A 22,570-nucleotide genomic window follows, 5' to 3' on the forward strand; every position below is an offset into this window, starting at 1 on the left:
AACAGGTAATATTACCATTTTGATTAGAGCAGACTTTAAAGCCTAGCAAACAGCTAGACTTTCTGGTATAGTTGGACAAGCTGTAACATCAACACAACATCCACTTTATCATCATAATCATCATCGTCATCATCATCATCAACAACAATCTCTGCAGAGCCTTCCCACTCCACCAATCAGAGGTCAATCCAGAAGCACCTTGCCTATATTTTGATTACAGCATTTATTATAGGCAATAGGTTATTTCTTCCATTAGAGTATAGGTTCCTTGAAAACAAAAAAACTTTTCAATAGTGACAAAACATAATGAGATTTACATTTCAAGATTATTTTGGCTAATACCAAGCAAGATAGTTGGAAGCAGAGACATCAGTTAGGAGGCTTTTGCTGTAGTCCAGGAGGGAGGGTGCTGATGAACTGATAAGAGAGGCTACAGATAGTAAGAGGTTGGTGGATTCTCGATATACAGAGAAAATAGCAAAAACACTTAGAAGAAGGGAGATAGGTTAGGATTATATGTTACAGAGAGCTATAATCTTTAAGGTTGAGTTTCATCGTAATGCATTTGTTTTGTCACTGTTTTTCTTGTTAATTGTTAAAATTTGTGTCAGTATTTATTCTTCTCCATGTCATTATGAATCTCTTGGGGGAATAAAAAATGGCTTCAAGCAGAAGAAGGTTAAATTTGATAACAGAGCACACAGAAATGCTAGTAAACTACTATAAGAAATGAAAGATTAAACTATTTACATTACTTGTTAGTCTATTAATATAATTTATTTCAAAATAAGAATATCTTAAATATTCAAATTAATATACTAGGAATTTAGGAGCCAGAAAACAGGGTTGGACTAGGGGTAAGGAAACCTAATTGTTTTTTTTTTTGTTTTGTCACTGATTGGTTTCAAGACTCAAGTAAATCATTTGTTGGTTTTACTGGGTTCCAGTCACCTCATCTATGACTATTTAAGTTTCTCCTAATAATAATCACAATTCTAGAAAGGATATTTATTAGTCAAGCTCTTCAGGGGACTAGATCTCTTCCAGCTCTCTGATGGGGAACACAAGTCCACAGAGGTGGTTCTGCTTGATCAGGGTTAAAGACATGCTGGAACTAGAACCTAGGCATTCAACTACCACTCCTCCCTCCAACCCCTAGCCAGTACTTCTAGCCATATGAGCAGGCTGCCTCATCTTCACCCAGGATTAATTTTGCATTAACTACATTATTAAAAAGAATTATTACAAAACACTAACTTTTTATAGAAAAACTTTTAATTGGCTGGGTGCGGTGGCTCATGCCTGTAATCGCAGCACTTTGGGAGGCCAAGGTGTGTGGATCATAAGGTCAGGAGTTCAAGACCAGCCTGGTCAAGATGGTGAAACCCTGATTATAGCATTTATTATATACTAAAAATACAAAAATTAGCTGTATATGGTGGTTGGTGCCTGTAACCTCAGCTATTAGGGACGCTGAGGTAGAGAATTGCTTGAACCCAGGAGGCGGAGGTTGCAGTGAGCCGAGCTCATGCCACTGCACTCCAGCCTGGGTGACAGAGTGAGACTCCGTCTCAAAAACAAAAAACAAAAAACAAAGAAAGAAAAGCTTTTAATTGTCAGAAATTACCATATTCTTTAACTTCAAAAAATGCAGTTCCAGTTGTTGAAAAGTCCTCTTTATATTTAGCCTGGATCGTCCACATACCATATCTGTGGAAGCAAAATATTTAAAATTATAGATGTCATCAAATGTTTTTAATTCACTCAGAGGAGATCTAATAAATTCCTGTTTTAAAGAGAGAAGAATACACAAAGATATATAAAACCTAAGTAATATATTTTATCTGTGACTGATTTTTAAGCAATAAATAATTCAGCATTTTTAGGATAATAGATAATAGATATTGTTTAGTAACTAGTTTTTTATATATTGTGTTATTTTTCCTGGTATTTTATCTTAATACAGTCATTAGTTTTGATTTGAAGAGCTTATTATTTCTAAGAATTTATTTAATCTTGGAGCCTAATTATGCTAACATAATACTAAAATCCAAAATATAGTACAAAATCCATAATAATGTCTCTAGAAACATATAATACAAGACAAGCTTATACAGATGATAAAATTTATACCTCACAAAAATGAATTTATGGTTGGAAACAAAGCATGGTTTTTTTAAGGATGAAAATGACCTGGCTTTAGTTAATAACCTTTATTGAAAAATATATACGAGGCCAGGCACAGTTGCTCATGCCTGTAATCCCAGCACTTTGGGAGGCCAAGGCAGGAGGATCGCTTGAGCCCAGGAGTTCAAGACCAGCCCAGGCAACATGATGAAACCCCATCTTTACAAAAAAATACAAAAATTAGTCTGGTGTGGTGGTGCGTGCTTGTAGTCCCCAGCTACTTAGGAGGCTGAGGTGGAAGAATTGCTTGAGTCCGGGAGATCAAGGCTGTGGTGAGCCAAGATCATACCACTGCACTCCAGCCTGGGTGACAGAGTGAGACTCTGTTTCAAAAAAAGTGTGTGTGGCCGGGCGCGGTGGCTCAAGCCTGTAATCCCAGCACTTTGGGAGGCCGAGACGGGCGGATCATGAGGTCAGGAGATCGAGCATCCTGGCTAACACGGTGAAACCCCGTCTCTACTAAAAAAAAAAAAAAAAAAAAAAAAAAAATGTGTGTGTATATATGTGTATGTGTGTGTGTGTGTGTGTGTGTGTATAGAGCCTACCTTGCAAATTGGCTATGCAGTCCACAAATGTTAATAGTATTATAATAATGATTATTACCATCATCATCTTCAATTTCATGAATATTTATCAAGGGCCTATTATGTTGAACTGCTGGTGTGCAATATAGACAAGGCCCGCCTTAAAGAGTTTATAAGCTAGTGGGGAATAAAAATGCCAGCAAGCAAGTAAAGAAATGATGATGACATTGAGATAAGTGTCATGAAGAAAATAAACAAGATGCTGAGATAGGGAGCAAAACAAAGCAAAAGATTACATTAGATCATGCATCCAGGTATAGCCTTTTTATAAAGGCAGCTTCTACTCTGGGTCATAACAGTGAAAGGAAGCCAGGCTTATGAAGAGCCAGGTGAAGCCCATTTCAAGTAGAGGGGATGACATGTGCAAAGGCACGGAGGTAGGAAAGCACTGGACATGCCAGACCTTCTTGGCTGGCACATAATTTTCCGTGGGTCAAGTGGCACAAGATGAAGTTGGAGAAATGATAGCAGTAATAATAATAGGTTTAATTCTGCACTACGGAACATGTAGTATTTTCAAGAACGTACACAATTTTTAAATTATCCAAGTTATTTAAACCCCCCAAATTCAATTTAATTTTTTAAGAAAAATTTCAGTACAGTGAATTAACTGTGAACTCCTCTCTAGAGGGCAGAGGGAAAATGGCCATAAAAAGATTTTACTCTAAAATTATAATGCAACCATGTATAGGTGCACTTGTCTTATTCATTCTGCTCTATTATAAATTTCTTCCTTTCCTTTCCTTTCCCTTCTTTTCTTTTCTTTTCTTTTTTTCTTTCTTAGATGGAGTTTTGCTCTTGTTGCCCAAGATGGAGTGCAGTGGTCTGATCTCGGCTCACTGCAACCTCCACCTCTGGGGTTCAAGCAATTCTCCTGCCTCAGCCTCCCAAGTAGCTGGGATTACAGGCGCCTGCCACCATGCCCGGTTAATTTTTTGTATTTTTGGTAGAGACAGGGTTTCACCATGTTGGCCAGGCTGGTCTCAAACTCCTGACCTCAGGCCTCCCAAAGTGCTGGGATTACAGGTTTGAGCCACCGCACCTGGCCTATTATAAGTTTCTTGAAAGCAGGGACTGTGGATTCTTTATTTTGTATCTCTCCCTCCTGTTGTGATTTGCCCATACCAAGAATGTATTCATCGAATATGTATTACATTGAATCCTGTTTAAACTTTTTCTTAAATCCTTTCATGTGAGGGCAAATAATAGATATAGCTCTGAGAATTCCTTCCCTCTTGGACTTTGCCTCCTGGTAGTTTATCCAGGCAAAAACTACAGACCACCATATTTTATAGCAACCAGAGCAAGGAACAAGACCACACCAGCCTTTTAAACTGACAATCTATTAGGTACTTTGACGGGCAGGAGTTGATGGTTTTTATGAGAAAAAAAACCTGGATACTATTTTTTCCTCTTCCCAATTTTTATTTCTATATGTAAAAAGAATGGGTGAGAAGTACTGGAAATTTTTTTTTGCCAGAAACAGAGCTTAAATTCTCGCTAGACTTCAAAAGATTTTGCATGTCCACCTATGTGACACCTTTTGTTAACTAACACTAGGTGGCCCCCTTTAACTGGTTAGCTGCTTCTTCACCAAACGTTCCATAAGTGGTTTTAGAGAAAATTTTACTAACAAGTATTTTAACATACCTAGGATTAGACGGAATCTTGAAGTCAGGAAAAGAGATAATTCCAATATGATCAATTTCTTCTACCATGTCAACTTCTGATCCTTCAGGGTCCTATGAATAAAAACAAACACCCTCAAAGGACAGAAACTACATTTTAAAAAATTCAGCTGATTATACGATCTTTGATGTACAAAAATATTTGTAGATCAAATATTTGAAGACAAATACCCAAGTCTTCAAATTAAATATGAAGGATGAAGATCAATTAAATGTTATAGAAGGGAAATATGGTTCATTTCAGCCACTTCCCTTCTTTTTCCAACCTTCCCCATCTCTCCACATTATCTTGAAGAGATTCAACTCTCTGTCTTACATCTAAAAGACGAAGTGTAACAACACGTAAAAACAGCAACAGACAAACACTGATGTTTTTGACAAACTAAATGTGAATTTGGCAGGCTTTTTAAATACCAGAATCTAATTTTTATATATGTTCATTTGAAGCTTTCAAAAGCAAATATTCTATAAACTATATTTTTTAGCTAGATGTTTTATAAATGTATAGTATGGGCATTTTTCAGCTTCGTAAAACTCTCAAATGGTTAAACAAACTTGATAGTTCTCACAAAGCTTCCCCATAAGCTTCATTTTGTGTTCAGGTTAGCAAATAATTGAAATGAGGTTTTGACTTTCTTTGGACTACACATGGGGGTCCAATTCAGCCTTAACTCAACACATAAACATAGCAGGCAACATAAGTGAGACCCCTATCTGTACAACAAACTTTTGAGACAGGGATCTTGCTCTGTTGTCCAGGCTGGAGTGCAGTGGTGTGATCATAGCTCACTGTAGCTTTGAATTCACAGGTTCAAGCAATCCTCCCACCTCAGCTTCCCAAGTAGCTGGGACCACAGGCACATGCCACCATGCCCAGCTGTTTTTTTTTTCTTTTAATTTTTAGTAGAGATGAGGTCTCTCTATGTTGCCCAGGCTGGTCTCGATCTCCTGAGCTCAAGCAATCCCCCCAGTTTAGCCTCCCAAAGTGCTGGGATTACAGGCATGAGTCACTGTGACCAGCCTGCAAAAAAACGTTTAAAGAGTTAGCAGGGTGTGGTGATGGGTGCCTGTAGTCCTAGCTACTCGGGAAGCTGAGGTGGGAGGATGGCTTGAGCCCAGGAGTTTGAGGCTACAGTGAGCAATGATCATACCACCGCACTCCAGCCTTGGTGACAGGGCAAGACCCTGTCAAAACAAAACAAAACAAAAACAAAAACAAAAAAAAAACCCAAAGCAAAAAATCTTAGCACCATTTACCATGACTGAAATTCACAGTTGGATTTTAGAGGTTTTATTTCTTAATTAATTGTGAAACTTACAGAAGCCTATTTTGAACAAGAATTATACTTGTAGCTGAAGATTTTTATGACTCTTCTTCATTACACTATCCATTGTGCACAATTCTAAGACCATCTTTCTTGGGTACTATTTTCAGGATACTTCCTCTATACTACTTCCTTAAGGCTCTGGGATCAGATTCCTCAATCTTTTCTTCCTGGGGCAGCTCTCACAAGGGATGACTGACATTCATTTTTCTGCAGGTTATGTCATGATTCTGCATCACTTAAGTTCAACTATGAAGATGTTGGATAAAGAGCATACGTCCACACCCCTAGCATTCCCTGATAGAAAAAGGGCATTTGAGCTGACGTTGCTCTCCTTAGTTCACTTTCAGACATTCTATCAGTCAATCAGTTTATTTGCTAGCTTCATTTTTAAAATTTCTTCTTGCCCCCATAGCTTAACTCACACTTTTCTTACACGAATGGTCTTCACTATTTTTAGATAATTTATGTCAATTCCTTTCATTAACACCCAACTCAGGATTCCCTTTATCTATTCCATTCCAGAGAAGGATGTGTATCACCCCCACTCTCACCTCTCATTGGTCTTCCCTCTGAGCTCATGGTATTTGTCCTACTGTATAATTTATTTGGTTTATATTTTAGTAAGGTTTTGTTCTCCAGTATCTACTCTTTTGCACCTGCATTCTGATAAGTTTTTTTTTTTTTTTTGAGTAGCAGAAAAGTGCTGCAGCCTATATTGAAGGACCATTAGTAGTATACCTCAGTTATAACTGAGCAGTTATAACTAGTTGTACTATTTTATTTCCTCACAAAAGTGTTTGAGGTATGTGACATAAATTAGATGAGATCGTGGCAGTTCAATGTACAGCGTCTGTTACATATGTCATGTCTGATAAATGGTGAATTACTGCCAATCTTTAACTCATGGTCTAGCAAGATTTTTTGTGTTAGTATATTAGTTATTAAACGCTAAGTTCCTTAAGAGTATCTTTAAATATAATTCTTTTGCACATAATAAATACATAATAGATATATCCATTATGTATATCTTATAGTTAAATGGGTATTCAGTCAATTCTTAGTGATTGGTGGGTGGTTTTATGGGTTTTTTTGTTTTTTGTTTTTTGAGACGGAGTTTCACACTGTCACCAGCCTGGAGGGCAGTAGCACAATCTCAGCCTCCTGGGTTCAAGCTCTGCCTCCTGGGTTCAAACAATTCCCCCGCCTCAGCCTCCTGAGTAGCTGGGACTACAGGCGCACACCACCGAACCCAGCTAATTTTTTGTATTTTAGTAGAGACGAGGTTTCACTATGTTGGCCAGGTTAGTCTTGGTCTCCTGACCTTGTGAACTGCCCGTCTCGGCCTCCCAAAGTGCTGGGATTACAGGTGTGAGCCACCATGCCTGGCCAGTGGATGTTCTTTAAAAAAGAAAACAGCAAGATTGTACTTAAATGGTTTAGCTCAAAATCCTTCAAGTTGTTGAAATTTAATTTGTATGAGCTTTTCACACATGCGTATTAGAGGTATAGATCTATGATACTATACTCATTGCAGATGTTCAATAACCATTTACGGAACACTGAATGATTTAGTGTAGTGTGAGGACAGGGTTATGAAATGAGATTATTGTGCTGAAAAAATGAATTAAAGTATTATTTAAGTAAATAAAATACTTACTATGAAAGTTAAGACAGTTTCTCTTTTGGCTGGCTTCAAGTCGTCATTCAACGAATAAACTCTAACCTTTACTGTAAGAATAATTGATATCATCAAAAACTCTGCTAAACACAAGGATATTTTGATTTTTTAAAACAACCATCCTTAAAAGAGAAGAATCTTACTTTAAAAAACTCAATACACAAAAGTCCATATATGAAAAAAAGAAAGATTAGTGAAAAAAAGAAAAATTAGTTTGCAGACATATACATTACTTAAGATTCTTTTATTTAAGAGAATCCTCTGGAATTCCTTTAAAGAACTATTTCTCTTAGTGGATTTAAAATACAGTTCACTTTCTTAAAATACATTTACCTACAATGTTTTGAGAACACATCCACAGTATGAAATTAATTACATCTGTAATTAGGCCATTATTTATCAAGAATTTCGTAGTAGCAAAATAGTGACGTCCATCATATGGTTATAGGGCAGCATAACATATTGTCTCATAATAGAGTTGAAGATCTTAATGGAAAATTGGGAGCCTGATTCAGACATACACTCTTCCACTTATGAAAACCAACAAGGCTTCCAATTAGCTCTTATTGCAAAAGGCAGCTTTGGATTGTACGGTTTTGTTGTTCTCTCATTGTTAAAAGAGCAATGGCAGGGGCTCAATAACTGTTCCTTTTCTTCCATTTCTTTCTGTCAGTTAATAGATCCCTACTTTTTAAACAAAAGCATCTGTTTCGCTTTTAACTCACAGCTGTTTGAGACATAGTGATCTAATTCCTTCCAAAGACATAATGTAATTTCTCTAGGGTGTTGCTGATGCTCAAATCATTTCATGGTCAAACTTTACCCACAAAATGGAACTGGCACCATAAACCCAGTATCTTTTAAAAGATCAGTATTATGCAAAGCTCTGTATGAGAAACCACATTAACACTGGTTTTATTAAGTTCACAAGATAAAAACAATGTGCTCAGTAAATGCCCCACCTCTCTGCTCTCTCCTTCCCCTCACACCTGTCTCCCACCACAAATCCTATCTCCTGCTTTTTGGACACACCCAGTCTAGGCCTAAGTATCACTGGGAAGCTGCCCAAGTCAGAAAGTCACAAAAGTTAAGAGCAGAGGCCCTAGAATTAAAAACTTTGGTCTCACTCCTGCCTCTGCCACTTTCTAGTATGACCCTGAACGGGATACTTAATCCCTCTAAACCTTAGTTATCTCACTTGTAAAACAGGAATATTAGTGTGTGTTCATAGTGTCCTTGTGAGAATTAAATAATGCAAAGCTTTTGCATAGCCTGACACATACTAAGTAATCAATAAATGTTTATTATTTTATTACTATTTCTGTTACTACTATTTGGCTAGTTTTTAACCCAGTTTGTGTTTAGATCAGAAAATTAATCTTGTCTTCACAGTGATGATACATTGGAGGTGAGAGCTATACAATTTTTTGTATAAAAGATATGGCTTATTGGCCGGGTGCAGTGACTCACGCCTGGAATCCCAGCACTTTGGGAGGCCGAGGTGAGTGGATCACTTGAGGTCAGGAGTTCAAGACCAGCCTGGCCAACATGGTGAAACTCCAGCTCTACTAAATATACAAAATTAGCCAGGTGTGGTGGCAAGCGCCTGTAAACCCAGTTACTTGGTTTGCTGAGGCTAGAGAATTGCTTGAACCCGGAAGGCGGAGATTGCAATGAGATAAGATTGCACCACTGCCCTCCAGCATGGGTGACAGAGCAAGACACTGACTAAATAAATAAATATACAAAAATAAAAATAAAAGATATGGTTTATTAATTTTAAAAAAGTTTGGATGCTTTTTTTTTTTTTTTTTTTTGAGAGGGAGTCTCACTCTGTCGCCCAGGCTGGAGTGCAGTGGTGCAATCTCGGTTCACTGCAAACTCTGCCTCCTGGGTTCACACCATTCTCCTGCCTCAGCCTCCTGAGTAGCTGGGACTACAGGTGCACGTCCAGCTAATTTTTGGTATTTTTAGTAGAGATGGTATCTTTAGTAGAGATTTAGTTTCACCGTGTTAGCCAGGATGGTCTCGATCTCCTGACCTCGTGATCCACCTGCCTCAGCCTCCCAAACTGCTGGGATTACAGGCGTGAGCCACCACGCCCGGCCTTGAATGCCTTCTAATGTGCCAGTCGTTGTGCTAGGTACTGAGATACAGTAGTGAAACAAATCAGACATGGACATCTTTTAATGGAGTGGAGGAAAGAGGCAAACACAATTATATGTAAAATTCTAGGGTGTGAAGTGCCACAAAGGATACTTGCTCGGCCTTATGAGCATGTAGAAGAGGGAGATTTGAAGAGGTCAGAGAAATCAGGGGAAGCTACCTTTAGAAGGGTCTGTGATGATATGTGAGGGTAAAGGAGGAGTTAACAAGGCAAAGGAGGGGCAAGAATGTACCATGTAGAGGCAACGGCATGTTACACAGGCCTTAACATGGATAGGGAAACAATGTGAGAAAGCATCTGAAAGGAGGTCAGTTTGGGTTGTGTCTATAGAGGGTGGGGCTGTAGTAGGTGATGAAGCTGGGGAAGAAGGCAGGATATAGGCTTTATGAAATTGAAGGATTTTGGGCAATATTCTAAAGTCATTTATCCAGTAAAGCCTTGAAGATTTAAGCCTTTATCCTAAAGATGCTTACACTAAAAATCCCTCAAGAATCTTCAGATTAAATGTGTTGATCAGGACATTACAGTTATAAATAACAAGACAACTAAAAAAATACTTTTAAGTAATTCTTTTTCTTTTCTGTAAATATGGCTTTGTGCTATTCCATGGATAATGGAAAACACTTTCCTGGTTCTTACTGTGTGCTTGGCTCTATCTTAAGGGCTTTACACATATGAATTCAGTTAATTTTCACAACTCTATGAGGTAAGTTGTATTATTATCTCTATTTTACAAGTGAGGAAAGTCGGGGGTCTGAGAGGATGAGTGATTCACACAGGGTCATACAGCTCACAGCAGCTCAAGCTGTGATTTGAACCCAGACAATCTGGTTCCAGAGTCTGCTTTTAACCAATTTACTTCACTACCTCTCAGAAATGGGCCAATATTTATAGGAAACTTCTCTCATTTTCCTCTAGGATTAGAATGAATGAGGATATTACATCTTCTTTTTTTTTTTTCTTTTTCTTTTTCTTTTTTTTTTTTTTTAGACAGGCTTGCTCTGTTGCCCAGATTGGAGTGCAGTCGTGCGATCTCACTGCAACCTCTGCTTCCCATGTTCGAGCGATTCTTGTGCCACAGTCTCCCAAGTAGCTGGAAGTACAGGTGTGCACCACTACACCCAGCTAATTTTTGTAGTTTTAGGAGAGATGCGGTTTCACCATGCTGGCCAGGCTGGTCTCGAACTCCTGACCTCAAGTGATTCACCCGCCTTGGCCTCCCACAGTACTGGGATTACAGGCATGAGCCACCGCACCTGGCCAGATATTACATCATCTTACAGTAAAGCCCTGATAGAGAAATAATACATGAAGCCTTTTTTTTTCTTTCTGAGACGAAGTCTCACTCTTTTGCCCAGGCTAGAGTGCAGTGGCTCGATCTCAGCTCACTGCAACCTCTGCACCTGGGTTCAAGCGATTCTCCTGCCTCATTCTCCTGCCTCAGCCTCCAGAGTAGCTGGGATTACAGGTGCCTGCCACAGCACAGCGCCTGGCTAATTTTTGTAGTTTTAGTAGAGGCAGGGTTTCACCATCTTGGCCAGGCTGGTCTTGAACTCCTGACCTTCTGATCCACCCGTCTCAGTCTCCCAAAGTGCTGAGATTACAGGCGTGAGACGTAAAGCCATTCTTTTTTTTTTTTTTTTTTTTGAGATGGAGTCTCGCTGTGTTGCCCAGGCTGGAGCGCGGTGGCGCGATCTCCACTTACTGCAAGCTCCGCCTCCCAGGTTCACGCCATTCTCCTGCCTCAGCCTCCCGTGTAGCTGGGACTACAGGCGCCCGCCACAGCGCCTGGCTAATTTTTAGTAGAGACAGGGTTTCACCGTGTTAGTCAGGATGGTCTCGATCTCCTGACCTCGTGATCTGCCCGTCTCGGCCTCCCAAAGTGCTGGGATTACAGGCGTGAGCCACCGCGCCCGGCCAACGTAAAGCCGTTCTTAAGGAAAGCCTTGATAACCGAGGAAGGCCCCAGGCTCTGAATATTACACTGCTTATTGGACAAAGACTGACCACCCTAAGTTGTGGGATGTATCAACAGGATCCAAGCAATAAAGTATTCTTCAATGTAGGAGGAGGACAAGGGACATGATATGCTTGTTTCCAGGTATAATTATGTTTAAAAGGACCCAACCTTTGTGGGCAGAGACTATTTCCTTGTTTACCAAGTTGTCTCTTGGAGTAAAGAGATGCTACTATTCTGGCAATTATATTCTGGCCAAGCAGATAGCAATATCTCCACCCACTCCAGGCCTGTCCTTTCTGAGCTAATTGTAACAAATGATCCTGCTGAAATGGTAATGGTGCAGTCCAGTTCCACCCCACTATTCTCATCATCAACATCAACCAACATGTAGCAAATATCTACTGCATACAGTTTTTCAACGAAGTCAGCTGGTGCCCACTTCCTTTCTCTGTCCTGCTCCAAGAATATCATTAATGAAATTCCGTAGCCTCTCCCTCCCACATATACATCTCTAATATTCTATTTCTGATGCGCTTAAAAGTCAGTGATGGTGAGAGGGAGAAACGGGAGAATGGAAGGCTTTGCAAACACATGAATATATTGGGCAGCATTCACACTTTTCTGTGTTTTACTTTTGGTTCATTGGGAATAGGTCCAGTCATTCCTATTCACATGATTTTGATTGGCTATTTTGCCCTTTTGCCTCTAGCAGAAGAACCATGAATATTAAACAATGTTCTAACAGAAACTTTCTTAGGTAGGTCCCCTTTGAAAATTAATATCCATATTTTCTGTGATCTAGTTTATTCTCTGCTGAAACATCTGATCCCCTAGGGTTAGATTAATTTTTCCAGTTTGGGGATTAGTTCCAGACTCAGTGGAATTTTTAATGAAGATGGTTCTATAATAAATTATTTCCCATTGCCAAATTATATCTGCAATTAAGTCTTATATTTGTTTAATAAATAAGACCTAACATTTTACAATTTTGAAAAAGCATTTTCTACTTGGAAATAACTGATGGGGAAGGTAATGCAATTGTTGGTTTTGCAATTTATTTAGCACTTTCTCCATAAATTTAAAATTAAAATACTATTAAATATTTGAAAGTATAGATGTCATTGGGAATTGAGAGTCTTTTGAGCAAATTAGAAAGAAACTGATCTCCACTCAATTTCAGGTATTAAAAAGCTCTACAATATAGTATCAGTAGTGTCAAATACCCCACCCAGAGAAAGAAATATCTTATACTCTACCTGACTGGTCTGGAGTATAAACAGGTTTGTCTGTATGAATGAAGAGAAATCCATTGTCATAGGTTATTGGAATTTTTTTTGATTTTGAAAAATGCTTTGATACAACTTCCAAATACACATAAGAAACTTGGTTTTGTCCTCCAGGTAATTGTTTTGGTTGTATCTGGAAAAGAAATTGTTGATGGAAAACAGTATAATAATTCTAAAGTTATTAAACACATTAATTTTCTAAATTCAACTGTGATCTCATTAGAACAATGAGTATGTACATGTAATCATTTAAAAAGTGATACGGGAGCAAGAAGAGTAAATAAATTTTGCCCAAAGTCCTTTAGTGTTTAATTACATAATAAAAATTTAGCTTTAAGCAATTGAAAGTCTCTTTGGTTCCATGTTTCCTAAATTTTATGTACATTTAGTGAAGCTACTGTCATAAACGCCTTTAAGAAACCTTCACTCAATTAATTTGCTGGGTTACCCCGTGCTCCCCATTCCCTTTGTGAAACCTCCTGACCGATTCTCTGGATTTTTTTTTTTTTTTTTTTTTTTTTTTTTTTTTTTGAGATGGAGCCTCATTTACTCTGTTGCCCAGGCTGGAGAGCAGTGGTGCCATCTCGGCTCATGACAACCTTTGCCTCCTGAGTTCAGTGATTCTCCTGCCTCAGCCTCCCAAGTAGCTGAGATTACAGGTGTGCACCACCATGCCCAGCTAACTTTTTTTTTTTTTTGTATTTTTAATGAGACAGGGTTTCACCATGTTGGCTAGGCTGGTCTTGAGCTCCTGGCCTCAAGTGATCCGCCTGCCTCAGCTTCCCAAAGTGCTGGGATTACAGGCATCAGTCACTGTGCCCACATGCCCAGCCTCTCTGGACCCTTAGTATTACCCCACATATTTCTGCTCCTATGAGTTGAGATGCTCATTTTCTAATTTATGTTTGTAATTATCCCCTTTACATTCAATGATATGTAAATTTAATACATGAAAAGTGATAAAAAACATAAGTGTGCCTATGAAAATTTAGGCTTTGGAAACATGGGATGAAAGTTAATTACAAAAACCAACTGCTGTAGAATTAGCTACATGAAATTATTGTAAAAGTTTGGAAAACAAGAAAAATATATAAATATTCTGCACCCAGATTGCTTTGTAAGTGCCTTTAAGTTCTTTCTCCCCTTTTAAGAAGCAGAAACTATAGAACAGGCTGGGCACAGTGACCTACGCCTATAATCCCAGCACTTTGGGAGGCCGAGGCAGGCGGATCACCTGAAGTCAGGAGTTCGAGACCAGCCTGGCCAACATGGTGAAACCCCTTCTCTACTAAAAATGTAAAAATTAGCCAGGTGTGGTGGTGCACACCTGTAATCCCAGCTACTTGGGAGGCTGAGGTGGAAGAATCACTTGAACCTGGCGAAGGCTGCAGTGAGCCGAGATCACACCACTGTCCTCCAGCCTGGGTGACAGAACAAGACCCTGTCTCAAAAAAAGAAAGAAAGAAAAAAAAAACCTATAGAACAAAGATGATCCATTAAAGTTGTAACACATAACAAATGAGATTTGACACTGCAATCCATAGATCCACACTTAAAGGACTTTGGTACAACATTCAACAATTGGCAAATAAAGATACATGATATTACTCTGATAAAATTAAATGGTTAAAATATGTACCAACTATGATTCCCCCACCTTAATCTAGTTTTTCAGTTAACCATATAGGTCAGCACTGTTCAAAGGACTTTTTGTGATGACAAAAATATTCTGTATCTATGCTGTTCACTATGGCAGCCACTAGCTACCTGTGGCTATTTGAACACTTGAAATGTTGCTAGTGCAACTGAGATACTGCATTTTTAATTTCAGTTAAATTTGATTGATTTAAATTTAAAACTAACAGCCACAAATACATTGTATCAGATAAAAGAGTGTCTTTTGAAAGTAACACTTTTTTTTTTTTTTTTTTGAGATGGAGTCTCACTCTGTCGCCTAGGCTGGAGTGCAGTGGCACCATCTTGGCTCACTGCAACCTCCCCCTCCTGGATTCAAGCGATTCTCCTGCCTCAGCCTCCTGAGTAGCTGGGATTACAGGCATGTGCCATAAAAGTAACACTTTTAATAAATGAATTTTAATTGTTAACGAACTAATAAGTGGAAGAATTTGTTAAGAGATATGAGCATTTACTGCTAAGAACATTAATTAAAGAATTCCTATGTTTGATTAGAAATTATTTAGATTAGTGTTTCTCAGACATGAGTAATATGCATTAAAGGGCAAAAGTCATGGAGAACCCTCAGCATTGACTTTTTATTATTTATAACATAACCAAAATAATTTTTATTACAAAGATACTTAAATATGTACAAACTTAAAACTGGGTGTAATCTAATGCTTATGATTTTTGTATAATTAAAAACTCAAAACAAATTTATAAAATAAATTCAAAACGTTACAAAATCAATATGATTCTAATTTTAAGCTCTTTATTACATTTCCGTTTTTAATTTCTTTATAAAGAACTCACTTTAGAGAAACTCTGGTCTAAATGAACTGCAGAGCCCATTTTACGTCTGATATTCTTTGATTTTCTTTATTAAGTGTCAGAATCTTTAGTAAGAAATAAGTTGCAAATATGTCTCTAAGCAATCTATACTACAATATCTTAATAGGAGAAAGAGTTATTTGATCAAGGTTGTTCTTTCTATTCACTGCAGGTTGTCAATCAGAGCTATTCACTTTAGCAATAAAAAATTTTTAGTTTTTGAAGCTATAATTTTAGAATATTAGAGTTCAATTGAATGTTCAATAATATCCATGGATTTTTGTGGGCAACATACTACAGATCAAATCATATTCATATTTCTCAATTTCTTTCTAATAATAATTTTCACAGCAAATAAGTATTTTCAATTATCCAAATATTTTCACATTAGTACAATTTTATTTTCCAATAAGTGTGAAAATTGACATGCATTGCTCAAAAAGCAGACATAACTCTTCTGTTTAGAATTTTCTGTTTCTGTTAGAATTTTCACTTATATTATCATTAGTGACTGACATCATCTAATAATCCCACAGTGGATGTAAATGATTAAATCTATATGTTATCAATAGTCAAACTTTGTACACATTTTTATTGAGAATATTCCGTATATATAAAGAAAATAAAGGATAAATTCATACTGTTAAGACTGCCGAGTTTTGGAATTTATTCTCTGAGGATAAATAAACATGGCCTGAGGAGTAACTAAATTTTTTATCAGGATAACTTTTAATAGAGATTGTTGCATCAAATGCTTCAGTGTATCCATAAACTTGAATCACAATGTTTTCAGATGCTCCAACACGGAATATTTTTGGTGCTGAAATGACATATCTGTTGAAAAAGGAAAAAATAAGGCTCAATGTCTTTATAGGACAAACTTTCTCATACTTTTGATTTTTTTCTCTCACTTGAGAGATTCCATTTAAAATACATATATTTCCTCACTTAAAAATGATATTAGTAAGTCAAAATGTACTTGTGATCCACCATAACTTTGGCATAATTTCTAAGTAGTTTGGAATTAAGACCTGAGAAATGAAGCTAGAGGTTTAGTTTACACTTCGAAAGGTAAGGTGATAATAGCACCTTCTCTTAGCTACTGCAGCCAAGGAAGACTTTTAATCGTGTTGACCAGAACATGTAAATGGAGTCAATATTTTTTGCTCAATGAAGAAAAAAGCAGTGATTGAATTCCAGCTGTGGCAATCTGCCGGCTGAGTGACCGTGGTAAGGTCATTAACTCTTTCTGAGGCTAAAATAACTTACTGTGGAAATAATCACCTTCTTTACCAGGCTCTGGTAAAGTATTAAGTAAGAACATGTATATGAAAGGGCTTAGCACTCTTAGTACTCAATACGTTAAGATTTATTAATCTCACTAAATTAGTTAAAAGGGAGTGATCTTAGAAATACTATGTTATACTAGTAAACAGATAACGAAAAGTATAGAATACAAGTGAGCTGGGAAGTGCATTTGGAAATGGAAATAGTGATGATGGTCCTTTAAGAGCAAATCATCATCTTCAAACAATAATGGTAATTAAGTATTTGCCATATATCAGAGGCTGTATCAGCACTTTACATACAGCTCTGTTAATTTTTACAATAAGCCAATGATGCTGGTACTATCATTATGCCTATTTTGCAAGTGGTAAGAGGCTAACTTGGCTAAGGTTACACGGTTTGTAAGTAAATGGGGGAGGACTTTATATCAGTTCTCTCTCAGTTGTTATGTGTACATTTGAGATCAAGATTATATGTTATTCACAACCATAGACTGTTGTCTTATTTTTACTTTTCATGTGATTTATACAATGATGGAAGTGAATCTATACATGTTTTTGAAATACAAATTTTAAAACACGTGATTTTTAAAAATTATTTTATTTAAAACTTACAAATATAAACTGGATTACTAACTGTATATCACAAAAGTATCTAATTTGAATAGAGAGGACTACATATTACATAGGAAAAAAAGTGTTTAAACCCAGAAGGGCATAGTGATCAACTAATTCAAGTAGCCCAACAAGTTTGGAGTATATGCACCACCCCACCTGGCAGAATTATTCCAGGCTTCTGCCAACATTATGACATTTTGAGTCTGGTAAAAGCAGGAAGGTTTTAGTAACAATGGAATTAATTTATCAGCAATTAAATCCTTCAAAGCATCTGGCAGTTCTCCTACATGACAACTAATTTGGATCCACTTATAGGCAAATTACAAAAGAGAGGAAAGAATTTCCAGATTTCCAACGATCATCTGAATTCCCCTTCCCCACATGCCTAGTAGGAGATAGCAGAAAATGAGAGGAGTTCAGCTTTTATGATAATAAGATACATTTACTGAAATTTTACCCTGTGATAAGGCACTATTCTGAATACTTAATATATATAAACTCACTGTGTTGTTACAACCACTCTGTGAGGAACTATTACTCCAGTTTTAAGGTGAAGAAACTGCTAATTAATTTTCCCAAGGCCACATATATAGGATTTATGAATTCTATAAATCACAAATTATAGAATTAGGAATAGAACCTGAGCAGCCCGTTTCCAGAATTAACATTTTCAACTGTTGTACTAAATGGAATTTATCAAGAGTTTTGTAATTAGAAAAATTTAGGAATATAAAGCTATTTAATTTCAGTATTTACAGAAGCTTTATGTTTTTCAGTTTAGTATTGCTTTAATTTTGAATCGTCTATGTTAGGGGTCCTCAACCCCTGGGCCACGGACCAATACCAGTCCATGGTTTGTTAGGAACCAGGCCACACAGCAGGAGGTGAGCAGTGGGGCAAAGGAGCATTACCACCTTGGCTCTGCCTCCTGTCAGATCAGTGGTGGCATTAGATTCTCATAGGAGCGTGAACCCTACTGTGAACTGCGCATGTGAGAGATCTAGATTGCAAGCTCCTTATGAGAATATAATGCCTGATGATCTGAGGTAGAACAGTTTCATCCTGAAACCATCCCCACCCCAGTCCCGGTCCATGGAAACATTGTCTTCCCCAAAACCTGTCCCTGGTGCCAAAATGGTTGGGGACTGCTGGTCTATGTGATGGTAGCAGTCAAGCGTAAAATACGTAGGGTTTACAGGCTCCTAAAAGATGATTCTGGAACCACCCTTCATAAAGATTTTGGTTCTTATTGACTTATCAGTAGCATAATCTATCCATATAAAGAATTTCATAGTTTCAATTGCTGCAGAGGATCAGGTTACTGAGCTTGCAGAGAGGCAAGAATGTTATTTTGGCCTCTACCTGGAATGCTCTTTCCTCAAATATTTGCATGGTTTGCTTCCTCACTTCCTTCAGGTTCTGTTTGAGTGCAGCCTCCTTAAGAGAACCTTTCTTGGCCACATTTTAAAATAGTGTCCCATAATTTTTTTTTAAATTCTCATATTCCCCTTTATTTTTTTCTTCATAATACTACCTACCTGACCTTACACATTCTTTCACTGGCGCATTCATTCATTACTTGCTTCTCCCACTAGAATGCAAGCTCTAGGAATTGTCTTACCATTTGCTGTATCTGCAGTGCCTATCACATGGTTAGGTGCTCAATAAATATTTGCTGAATCAATCAATCAACCAATTAATTAAAGTGATTGATTGCCATGTTGTAAATGGTATACTCTGACTTTTTCAGAGAAAGTGAGGAAATAATTTTTATGAAGGGCTAGTAGAAAGAATTCAGAATAAGTCTGGACAAGAATCATGGAACCCAGGTCCTAGCCCTAGTTCTGCCACTAATTTGAAGTCACTTAATTTCAGTCTCTCTAAGTCTTAGCTGCTAGTTGTCTTTCAAAAAGAAATAATAAAGGCAGGATGCTAAGGTAGTGGAGTGTTTGCGGCCATGTGATAAGATTACAAATCAGAAATAGGAGGGTTCTAAAAAAGAATGACATCCTAAGTATGTGTTTATATATCATATATTTAGATGCATACATCTACGACAAAATGAAAAAACTGAAGAGATAAACAGGAGATCTTAATAAAAATCCTGTTTCTCTCTCTCTAGAACTGTGACCTTTGGCCAGTCACTTCCCATATCTGGACTTATCCTCGTATATAAAATGAAAAGGTTTGATTAGATAATCTACAGTTACTTTTCACTATTAAAACATTTCTAGAGGCCGGGCGCGGTGGCTCAAGCCTGTAATCCCAGCACTTTGGGAGGCCGAGATGGGCGGATCACAAAGGTCAGGAGATCGAGACTATCCTGGCTAACACGGTGAAACCCCGTCTCTACTAAAAATTACAAAAACTAGCCGGGCGAGGTGGCGGGCGCCTGTAGTCCCAGCTACTCGGGAGGCTGAGGCGGGAGAATGGCGCAAACCCAGGAGGTGGAGGTTGCAGTGAGCTGAGATCCGGCCACTGCACTCCAGTCCGGGCGACAGAGCGAGACTCCGCCTCAAAAAAAAAAAAAAAAAAAAAAAAACATTTCTAGAAATAAGATCATTATTTTTAAAACATTACTTAAAATGCATATTATCTCAATAATGACACTAAAAATTGTGAAAAATCAGCTCATAAATGTATTATAGAAGTCATTACAACAGATTTTCAGATCACAGTATTAGATTGACTCCCAAATAACCCTGGTGTAACACAAAACTAAAAACCAAGTTAAAATAAGCAAAAAATGTCTAGAAAGTTTATTATCTGCAGTTTGTGCTTTTTTGAAGAGGAATTTGAATAATTACACAAATTTTAATAAATAATAATTTCATAAAAGCTGTCATGTTGTTAGCTACTCATCAAATCAAAATGCTTCCATGACTTTCTCATTCAGAGATGATACTATTCACTTGGTGTTCTCAGAAGTAACAAATTATTTTCAAATTAACACAATCTGTTAAATTTAACTCTTCATTCATCATAACTAAGATGCATTGAAAAATGAAGATAGCTTGTTTTACTTACGTTTGCTCCTGTCCCCAAGTTTTTCCCAGGAAGATTAAAAAACAAAGTATTCCCAAAAGGCCCATGGTTGGAGGTAGCAGGAAATCATGGATATAACCCTTTTGAGGATATTCTCCTTTTAAATAAACTGAACTTGAAGAATTCAGATAATCTGGTTAATTATTAATGTCAGAAAGGTGAACCTCTAAGCGGGAAAACTAGAATTGGAACTAAAACACCCTTTCATGCCCAGGAATATACATAGGGAGTATTTTATAGGAACTTACACCCAGGGAATTTATTTTTATTAATACAAATAAAGGGACTCTAAAATGGGAATTTGGCACTATGAAGAGTGGCTCAAAGCTACAAACCAGTAAGCCCATTGCTTTGGCCTTTCTTCTCTTGCCCAGGGCATTTGCTTTGATGTTGCGTCATCTGCAAGCACACATCTGGCAAGTCCACTCTAATACTGATGGAGACACACCTGGACTCAGTTTCAAATTGAAATGATTTTAGAAGAGGCCTGGTTTAGACAGGGCTCACAAGATGACCTTTTTTGGAGACCTGAATGGCAGTGTCCTTGGTGCTGCACATGGTCTGAGCATAACCTAGCTCTGTAAAGGAGGTCTAGGGAATTGTTCCTTGGTCTGTCTCAGTCTAGAGAACATCAGGTGGAGGAAAGATTGTGACTGGCAATGAAAATGCCATGCTGAGGATGCTGTCGTCATTCTCTAAGTATTGGAGAATGGATATTCTCCAATATTTATTAAGTCATACATCCACTCATTCAAAGTTTGCCTTTATTCAGATATAGAATATCTTTCTTTTAAAGAAAACATGCTATACTTTTCAGTAAGGATTTTAATAATTTTAATATAAGAACTCCAGAAAAACAAAGCTTCCTATAACAATTAAGTCTGATAACTAATTCACAATATACTAAAATTTTATCTTTATACTTTTTTTTTTTTTTTTGAGACAGAGTCTCTTTTTGTCACCCAGGCTGGAGTCCAGTGGCACTATCTCGACTCAGGGCAATCTCCGCCTCCCAGGTTCAAGGGATTCTCCTTCCTCAGCCTCCCAAGTAGCTGGGACTATACACATGTCCCACCATGTCCAGCTAATTTTTTGTATTTTTAGTAGAGGCAGGGTTTCACCATGTTGGCCAGGCTGGTCTCGAACTCCTGACCTCAGGTGATCCACCTGCCTTGGCCTCCCAAAGTATTGGGATTATAGGCGTGAGCCACCATGCCTGGCTGATTTTCAATTAAGTTAATTTTTATGATGTTTTATTTTCATTAGAATTTTTTTATTTACTGTCTTCTCTTTTTGCTTTTTTGTTTTTTGTTCTGAGACAGAGTTTCGCTCTGTCGCCCAGGCTAGAGTGTGATGGCGCAACTTCGGCTCACTGCAAGCTCCGCCTCCCGGGTTCACATCATTCTCCTGCCTCAGCCTCCCGAGTAGCTGGGACCACAGGCGCCTGCCACCTCGCCCGGCTAATTTTTTTTGTGTTTTTTTTTTTTTAGTAGAGACGGGGTTTCACTGTGTTAGCCAGGATGGTCTCGATCTCCTGACCTTGTGATCCACCCACCTCGGCCTCCCAAAGTGCTGGGATTACAGGCATGAGCCACCGCGCCCGGCCTACCTTCTTGTTTTTTAGTACTATTTTTACCTTAATATATAATATGTGCTCTTCTTTAAAATAATAAAACAAAAGTATCTAAACATATTTCTATAATGAGATATTTATGATATATAAATGAGATATGTATGGTCACATTGGCATTCTTTGCTTTGAATTAATAAATAATAAACTAAAAATATTTACACTTTAATGCTGAATTCACTAGGGAAAAAAAGGAGCACAAAGGGAAATTTGATATACCAATTTCACTAAAGGTATCTGTTGCATATGTGATTGAAATGACAAACATTTGCCACTATTGTCTGATCATCTAGCCCATTTATTTCAAAAGGGAGTCTGTGAAATGATTAAGCTGGGTTGCAAAAGATGGGTCAAGTTAAAACAAACAGTACTTTTGCCATCATTTTTGGGAAATGAAATTTAAGAGAGAACAAGAACACTCAAATCAAGGTAGGTAATATTTGTATTTTAAGTGCAAAAAAGTTTGTTTGCTTGAGCTATAGAGTAAATACTGAAAACCAATATTTGCAAGTCATTGTCCTGTTTCTCTGGTAGAAAACATTCAGAAAATGATGGATCTCAAATGTTCTCAACAGAACTGAAGTTTAAACAATTTATAGATTCTC

General features: G+C 37.6%; 1 protein-coding gene across 2 annotated transcripts in view; it reads right to left on the bottom strand.

Annotated features, from left to right (window-relative positions):
• The window catches only part of C5 (complement C5), a 108,845-nt gene extending 88,439 nt beyond the window's left edge, over positions 1-20,406 (bottom strand). For both annotated transcript variants that reach the window (XM_030919833.1, XM_030919834.1), the window contains exons 1-6: positions 20,318-20,406; positions 16,028-16,220; positions 12,849-13,011; positions 7,445-7,515; positions 4,422-4,513; positions 1,628-1,710 (exon numbers count right to left, since the gene is read on the bottom strand). In XM_030919833.1, the coding sequence (XP_030775693.1) occupies positions 1,628-1,710; positions 4,422-4,513; positions 7,445-7,515; positions 12,849-13,011; positions 16,028-16,220; positions 20,318-20,382 (667 nt within the window). In that variant the 5' untranslated portion in view covers positions 20,383-20,406. The remainder of the gene's footprint in view (positions 1-1,627; positions 1,711-4,421; positions 4,514-7,444; positions 7,516-12,848; positions 13,012-16,027; positions 16,221-20,317) is intronic.
• Between the last annotated feature and the right edge of the window lie 2,164 nt (positions 20,407-22,570).

This window comes from Rhinopithecus roxellana, chromosome 16 (genome assembly GCF_007565055.1).
Source record: "Rhinopithecus roxellana isolate Shanxi Qingling chromosome 16, ASM756505v1, whole genome shotgun sequence".
NCBI lineage: Eukaryota > Metazoa > Chordata > Mammalia > Primates > Cercopithecidae > Rhinopithecus > Rhinopithecus roxellana.